Raw genomic sequence first — 8,796 nt, 5'->3', positions numbered from 1 at the left:
TATCAAATCAATCAATTTCTCCTCTGAAAAAACATTGCTCAAACATGCCTGTCACTTCTTTCCAATAGGCTGCGGCCTGTCCTATCTTGCTCAATAGTGGACAGAGGTCTATTATTGGCCTATAGACAAAGCCTTGAAGATCATGACCAGGCTTTGTAAGCGGAGTAATGGCCAGGATGGCCACGTTTCAGAGTTTATTTGGCAAGTAATTATGTCGTTGAATATTCATTTAAACAGTAATAAAATGTGATTGTTGTGACAAAATTTAAAAATATTTTATAAAAAATAAAATAAAAATTATTTTATACTGATTTTTTTATTTAAATAGTAATATATTTGAATAAAAAAGTTTAGATGTTTTTGATTTGATATTTTTGAAAGAAGTAAAAAGAAATAAAGGAAAAGTAAAAATGGTTTGCCAAATAAGTTTGTCAATTTAAGGCCAGCATTTCGTTTAAGTTCACGTTAAAATGAGATTTTTTTTTTTTTTTGGGTAAGAATATTAAGTCAATTTTTGAATTACCATAATATTGCCCTACAACGTCTTAATGTCGGTAGGCAGAATTTCATAACTATGATTTATGCACTAAGTTGGCTCAAAAAAGATTACAAATAGTAGTACAATTTTTACAATCAGGTTCGAATGTTCAATTTCAAAATGAAAATTAAAATCTTTGGGCTTGCGCTCTGTTTTTTGTATCTTCTTCCTCCTGGTAGACACCATTATTTCCTTGAATGTGTGTAGCTTACAATACTTGCTGCTATAATTCTTGAAAATAATGACGAAAAGTAGTATTTATCGGTGAAATTCAAGACTTGATCTCTCCAAATGTTGCCGCTCGAAGGGAAACAGAGTGCTGGATATGATCGCCAATATGAAGACTGTGTTCACCCATTGGAATTCTGCGAATTCCAGACCTGTCCACCACGCTGAGGAACTTGCACACGTGAATATTGATTCGGACTCGCTGCTGAGCCCTGGCAGGGACATAGATTTTCTCGAAGGCGACCAGTTGTTTGTGCGGACCCCAATGGCCGGCCGGCGGGGTGGAATATATCAGCAGAGTGTGAGAGCCATCCATGGAGCCTATATTTTTGACATCCAGATCGATCCCTAGAGAGATGCTGTTACATTTTGCGTGTGTGACCCTGATTGCCTTGCCGGAGATGGTTGTGTTTCCACGAGCATTGCGGCCATCGAGAGGGATGGCTACCACGGCGGGAGCTGTGGCTACGGTGTGAACAAATTTGGTGTAGCTCAACCCGTGCCCAAATGGGTACACCACCGGACCTGTGTAAAATCTGTAGCTTCTTCCAGGGTAGCCGTTTGATTTGCTTGGTCTCATTGCCATGGCTGTCATAGGCAAATTTGTAAGGTACTCTTGTGGGTACCATGTCATCGGCAACTTGCCCCCTGAAACCGACAGAAAAAAAAGGGTCCTTTATTTGATGGTCGAAAGATAGTTAACCCGACCCCCATGCATGTTTTGTAAGGACAAAAAGCAAACCTGGGTTATATGTTCCAAACAAGATATCGGCAATGGCAGCTCCGCCAGCTTGGCCAGGGTAACCGGCCCATAAGATGGCGGAAATGCGTGGATCGTTCTGAGCAAAAGCCACATCAATAGGGCCACCAGACATCAAGACCAAGATGGTTGGACCCTTGGAGGCTGCAGCTACCTTAGACACAAGCTCCTGTTGGCGCCCTGGTAAAAGGAGCCCCGCCCTGTCCCTGAACTCTGCCTCAATTGATTGGTCAAGCCCCACCACTAAAACGGTCGCATCTGCCCCACGGGCAGCATCAACCGCCGCACCAAAGAGCTGGTCCTTGGCACAAGCTACGTCGGCGCACCCCTGTTGGTGAATTGTCCTCGCATATCTCCCAATTCCTTGTAGGGGACTTGTGTATCCGCATGCAACACCTAGAAAGCCCACAAAGAAACTGTTTAAGGGCCCATTTGTTAAAAAAAACAATATCCTATGCGAAAATACATTTGGGCCAGAGTAAAAACCCACAATTTATTGACCCAAATTTCTAGCAATCTGTTGCTAGGATGTGCTCCTTGGAACCCACTTGCTAGAACAAGTCTAGGGCAGCCCACCCACTTATTGGGATAGGAGGGTCTTATAAAAACTCTCTCACATTTGCTTGCAATCCGAACACCAAAGGATCCAGATCGATAACAACTTGGATAGCAATCGTGAGAGAGCCCTTATGTAGCCTACATTCCCGAACAAGTCTCAGACAGCCCACTTATTTGTTGGGTTAAGTGGGCCCCATAAAAGACTCAAATGGTTGAAATCCAAATTCAATGAATTGTAGTTAATTTGTAGTATGCAAACTTCTTTCAAAGGGAAAGAAGGTTTACCCGCATAGTTTCCAATCATAGTGTCTGTGACATTGGAATTGGGCCCAACGACAGCGACGGTAAGGTGACGGCGAGCGGAGAGAGGCAGTGAAGGGCCACGATTCTTGAGAAGAACAATGCCTTGCTTGGCGGCTTCAAGGGCGAGGTCTTGGTGAGCTGGGGTGCACACATCTTTTGGGCCAAGGTTTCCAAACGCCTGCGTGGACGGCTCACCGTCAAACATCCCAAGCCTCATTTGGATATTGAGTGTGTTGGTTAAAGCGCCATTGACGTCGATCTCCTTCAACAGGCCCCTTTTTACTGCGTCCTCAGTGTGTACAGCTAGGAATGGCCCGCAGTCCAAATCCAATCCTGAACATGACCAAAATGTTCCTTCTCATTTCAACCTTTTATTCTCTAATCTCTAGTAAGGTACTATATATATACACATAAATATATGCAACTTATACACCGTTAGATATTGTAAAATTTAATCTAGATCATAAAATAGTTTTTGTTCGTTTCACTTAAAATGGAAAAGATCATGTACCAATTTTACTGACAAGGCTCGTGGTTGCTTTTAGGGTTCAGTCGATTGAACATTCATGGACCATCGTTGTATGAATAAACTAAGGCAATTATATGTCGGGACCATTTTTGCATGTCAATCTTACACAAGTGTCCTTATGTGATTTGGCTTGGGTTCAGTTTTAATTGAAACTAAATCTATTGAGACACGTGTTTCTTGTGTCGTCTTGTATGAGACAAGTCTCAATTCCATCTAGTCTATTTTATCTTTTCTTTCATATTTTTGGTAAAATGAGACCTTTAGGATAACCTGATAATTTGGTAGGATGTTGTTCTAAACTTGTAATGGGTAAACATAGTGGACTAAAAAAGTAGAAAAAAGTACACATTCCTCTCAAACTACCACCATGTTGTTAATATCCTTCGATGACAAAAATATCTTTCATAAAATTGAAAACAAATCTTAAAATTATAACAAAAAATTCAAAACTAAAAAAAAAAAAATAACAAATTAAAAAACCAAGACAATTAATTTTTGTTTTGTAATTTCTTTTCTTTTTCGTTTTTTAACTTTTTTTTTTATAAAACTGAAAAAATTATTTTTTTTAAAAAAATATAACGAAGATTAAAAAAAAAAAAAAAACTGAAAAACCAAGGTGATCATTTTATTTTTATTTTAATTGTTTTAGTTTTTTTTTTTATTTATAAGGATATTTTTGTCTTATTATTATTATTATTATTTCTTAAGATCATTTTTGTCTTTTTGTTTGCTTTGAAGGGACACTGATACAATTGGTAATTTGATGAAATATTGACAATTTGATGATAGTTTGAAGAGAATAAGCATACCCCCTTTTTTTTTTTCTTTCGGAAAAAAAAAGAAAAAAGAACTATTTTATTAACCTGCTTTGATGGCATCAGCCGCTGCTTCTTCTGCTGTTGATGTATAGTGTTGCTGATCATAGTAAACCCCGACAGAATCACAATCTGAGACAATGTACCTAAAATATCATCAAACCATTAGAAAGGCAATGTTTGAAAGAAGAGTGTCTGATGATCTTGTCGGTGTTTGCACACATAAAACGGGTGGATTATAAAAATACTCATAAGTACTAAATACGACATTAGATTTTAAGATTGAATTTTATAAACGATAATAAGAAACTTCAATTGCTCCTTAATTGGTCTAATTGAGCAGATATGGCTAGCATTTTTCTGAGTTCGTTATATGCAAACATACCCGTCAAGTCGCCAAACCCCACGTACAGTTTTACGCAGGAGATTAGGGTCTGCACAGGTGGGCACACCATTGACCTGATTGTAGGAGCACATGACACTGGCCACTTTCCCCTCCTTCACACACATTTTGAATGGAACATCGAATGTGTCCTCAATGTCCTGCTTGCTAACCTGCGTACAAATTGACCCATCACTCAGATGTCCTGTCACGTGAGCTGTTCAAAACAACCATGGGTTTTGTTTTTATTTTCCTTGTGGATTAGGTAGCAAAAAGTCGCGAAGATAATGCATCAACTTTCCACAAAGAAGATATGTGCATAAGAGAAAAACAGAAACACAAGCCGTAACAAGGAGGGAAAAGATCTAGAAAGCATGTTTGGATATGGATGGGATTACACGTCTTAAAATGATTGAATTTCTAATTCATGCAATCAAGACATGATTTGATAGCAACAAATATCTTTGTTAGAATATATTCTTATATGATCTTTTGCCACTCAAGAAATAATTCTTGATCGTGGTCTTTTAGTTAGCTTTAATTTTTTTAAAAAAAATTAAATAATAAAAGTAAAAGTTATTACGTGAACAAATGTAGTATGAAGTTGTGTCTTAGGGTAACAATGCACGTATTATAATTCATTCTTATATATACTTGATTGGTTTGTATTTATTTATATTTCATGCTATAAGTCAGGACAACTCTCAATTTAATAGACCGTGTTAGAAAAAATCTTCCAACCCAATTTAAATAAAAACTTTTATTCTCCTAAAATAAGCAAGAAAATATGCCCAACAAGCAACGGTCGAGCAGCAAGACAAAGGAATATATTTTTAAGAAAATATATATTTTAAAAATAAAATGATATAACCCAATATTTTTTTTAAAAAATAAAATAAAATGAAAAACTTATCCTTCTTTTCTTGGTTCTAAGAAAGCAAAGGAACAAGGTGATCATATCATGGTGTGACCGTGACATCAAAGAAAGAAACAAAGTGTATTGGTGGTCCCGGATTCTGATGGCATGTATTTCAAAGAGTGGGCCACCAACAGAGACCCAAATATCCTCACTGTCCACAATTGCTGCTAAGATGATCATATCACACGTCAGCTAAATCAGCGGTCTGGAGCGAATAATCAATCACACTCACATGTAAATATCCTACAATGTATAGCACCGCAAACGAACCAATCATCTTGATTACCTTAGCGTTGAAGTGAAACCTATCAACCCCGTTCCAGTTGTCCAGATCATATGCCGTAAAGTGCTTGCAACAAGCCGCAACCTTCAACCGGTTACCGTCGTTTCCCTGTAGGCCTCTCACGTAGCTGGCAGCATATGTACCGACTACCACGGGGTCTTCACCGGGAGTCTCCTGTCCACGGCCCCACCTTGGGTCTCTGAAAACGTTGACGTTTGGGCTCCAATACGTGAGCCCGGCCGCACCCCAATTGTACATTGCTCTTGCCTCGTCTGACACAACCTGCGACACCGGTCCACGTTAGAATATTTGTAGGCTCGCTGCTAACATGCGCATCTCGCCGACCTTTTCTTATCACTGATAGTCTCCGACATGATGGGCGAGTTGAGGATAAATAAATAAATAAATAAAGTTATGGGCAAATTTAGAATTGATGATACCTATGATGACTCAGGTTGAAACCTGCTGCAAGCTGTTTGATGTGAAAGAAAGGAACGTACCTGCCTTTTTTTTTTTCTTTAATTCTTTTATTCTTAATTGGCCAATTAATTGAAGTAAAAAGCAGATTAGATAAAATAGAAAGACATGTATAATTGCCTTGTAATAAACAAGTTCCTATCATTATGATAAAAGTACGGAAAAAATAAGTCATATCATGATCCCAGCTAATTAAAGTGAGCATCATAAATGAAAGGGACTCCACCCCCATTATGGATAGAAATTTTAACAATTTTATTATCTAAATTATTAAAAATAATAAAAACCTTTTAAAGAACTCATTTACTTAAACAGGTTTAAGACAAGTTTTGAACTTAGAATTCATATCCACCATCTTTTCTTTATTTTGATGTGATCTGGTTTACTTGATTCTTGGGAAAGTTTATATCCAATAATATAGCTTATTCGATCTTATACTTTAAAAAAATAGTTTCCAACTTGTGATTATTAATTCTATAACTATATTATGAAGCAATTTGGATAAAAGTTTCGTTTAAATTAAATTAGAGAAATTTCCATTAATTCAATTTATTAGTTTGACATATGTAACTAAAACACATGATTCTAACCTGCATGATATTTGATAAGTTAATCTTATTAAAAATACATGTATAAATCACAATATCACATATACAAATATGTTTAGTTTAATAGAATAGACTCACCTATTGAAAAAACTTTATCTCTCTATCATATGTCTCTGTCTTTTAGCATTTATCACCATTGATTTGCCCAAGATTTGTCCCATCATTATTTTGTGATATTTTATTCTTTTTTCTTTTTTATTATTCTTACAATAACGTACGTAAGCTATATGCTTTGAGGCTAAAGGCTAAAGCTACCAATTTTCTATTCCAAGATATCCTTTTCACACACTAACAAAAAGAGATCAACCGAAAGCTGCTCTGTGGTTCTTAATATGATCCAAGCATAATCTTCATCTAAAATACTTAATAATATTCAGATATTAGTAAATCAATAATTTTTTTTTTAAAAAAAGTCTCACCCGTCCGATTGCTTCCCACAAGGATGCATTGAAAGAAGCAGCGGTGGTGATAACCTGAGGGAAGCTAGTGGCCCCAGGGAAGTTCCCACCGAACTTAGTTCCGGGACCCACATTTGAGACGCCATGAAGAGCCTCCGACCACCATTCATACCCTCTGATCCCCAGCCGCGGTACCGCCGCAGCATTGTTCACCAGCAGGCTAACCTTCTCTTGCAGCGTCAACCTTCCAATAAAGTCCTTCACTCTTTCTGGTATTGGCAGTGAAACCCGGCAAAACGGCAAGTTCCTTGTCGTTGCATCTTTTGGGTCGCAAGCGAACGGCTCCCGGGCCTCAATGGTGTGCCGGGAAACACCCCAGAGGAGGAGGAGGAGGAAGATAACGGAGAGGGATGAGCGTGTGGCGGTTGAAGCCATTTTTTGAAAGAGAAATATATATACACAATTGTGTTTGTATGGGGATAGTGGAAGTGTGGGGTGTATATATATATATATATAGGCAAGGCTGAGGCATGCATTTGTGATTTGTGGTAGAATGGCAGTGATGATGTAAGAGAACCGCTTTCATGATTGGATCTCCATTATGCTTTTAATCTGTTTGAAGAAAAGCCTACCGGATGGTGTAATGTAAAAGTCCGGTGGTAACAACCACCATTTTGTAAGTGAATTTAATTGCCTGCCATTTTCTTAGTGTGAAAAGGAAAATATTTGCTTTATTATTTGCCAAAAAAACAAAAAAAAAAACAGTTCAAACCAAAAACAAAAAATATCCCAAAACAAATCAACAAACGTAACCATAGCTTTTTTCCACAACATCTTATAAACATGTGTTAGACTGCGTCATTCATCGATGAATTAAATTGATACAATCATTAATGTGATAAAATATAGTATGAACAGTCACATTAATTTATATATATAGATGAATAAAAATAACTTATAATAAAAGGTATATCAGCGGCAGTTTGCTAACCATCAAGACAATGAATATGATAGAGTCTTTATTGGACCTACTTGCTAGATCGAATAAAAGATGGACGGTTCAAAATCTGTTCGAATAAATAAATCTCATAAAAATTATTTCGTATTTACTATTCGAATATGGCAAGTAATTTTGACAATAAAATTCTGAAAGGCTATGCTGCACGATGGAGGGGTTTATGTGGGTTACAGGTGTTATTTATTGACTTGTTGGTGTAGGTTTACCAAAACATGAATGGGCATTGGTGTGCTGTTTCCAAGGGATTGTTGGTCAATATGTGACATTAATTGAGTAATCAGGTGGCAGGTAGAATGGTAGATCATCTGATTGACTTCAATGCTTGATGTGATGAAGGGCTTTTCTATATATTTGCTTCTCTTGAAAATAAAAAATATCTTCTCATTTCTGGCAAAGCATAAACAATGATGCCATGTAGCAGAACCGCCTATATATGTTCTTTCTTTTTCTTCGTGGTGACTTTAACTCCAAGGAATATACAAAATTATGACTTCTTCATTTATCTCTACATAATGCCCATAATGAAAAATAGGAAAAATAAAAATTTACTCATGTTGATCCAATTTTTTGGACAGTCGGACCGACGACGGGATCATTGCAAAACGAGAAAAAGAGTGACTAAAAAAAACCTCTCATGTTTAAATCAATACATGTTGTATGAGAGTAATATGGAACAGAGAGGGGGTGAGGGGGGAGTGAGGGAAGAAAACGTGTGTTAGTGTTTGTGTGTGTTGGGGGGGGTGGGTGGAGGGAAATGAGGAGATTGTGGAGATGAACAAATGGAGTGGTGTCCTCTTTTAATGGAGGCTCCTTAGATATGGTCCTTTGGATGCATGTGACATGGCGCTGTACAATTATTGCCAAGTAGTACATTTATATAGCCACGTAGTAGCCATGTAGTGGGGCGATAGGATGGGCATGTGGTAATTATTGTACGGTTTGTACCAACTCATTTTAATTTACTCCCCAATTTTTTAAAT

The 8,796-nt window shown here is 37.3% G+C and overlaps 1 protein-coding gene across 1 annotated transcript; it reads right to left on the bottom strand.

The window, feature by feature from the left end:
* Positions 1–564: 564 nt before the first annotated feature.
* LOC133851215 (probable beta-D-xylosidase 2) lies at positions 565–7,384 on the bottom strand. Its single transcript, XM_062287546.1, has 7 exons — positions 6,820–7,384; positions 5,319–5,597; positions 4,117–4,286; positions 3,780–3,877; positions 2,370–2,720; positions 1,509–1,922; positions 565–1,414 (listed from the first exon to the last, which is right to left on the bottom strand). The coding sequence occupies exons 1-7, from the start codon at positions 7,231–7,233 to the stop codon at positions 810–812; spliced, it is 2,331 nt and encodes a 776-aa protein (XP_062143530.1). The 5' UTR covers positions 7,234–7,384; the 3' UTR covers positions 565–809.
* Positions 7,385–8,796: the final 1,412 nt, after the last annotated feature.

This window comes from Alnus glutinosa, chromosome 12 (assembly GCF_958979055.1).
Source record: "Alnus glutinosa chromosome 12, dhAlnGlut1.1, whole genome shotgun sequence".
Classification (NCBI taxonomy): Eukaryota; Viridiplantae; Streptophyta; class Magnoliopsida; order Fagales; family Betulaceae; genus Alnus; species Alnus glutinosa.
This window is presented reverse-complemented; position numbering and strand designations above follow the sequence as displayed.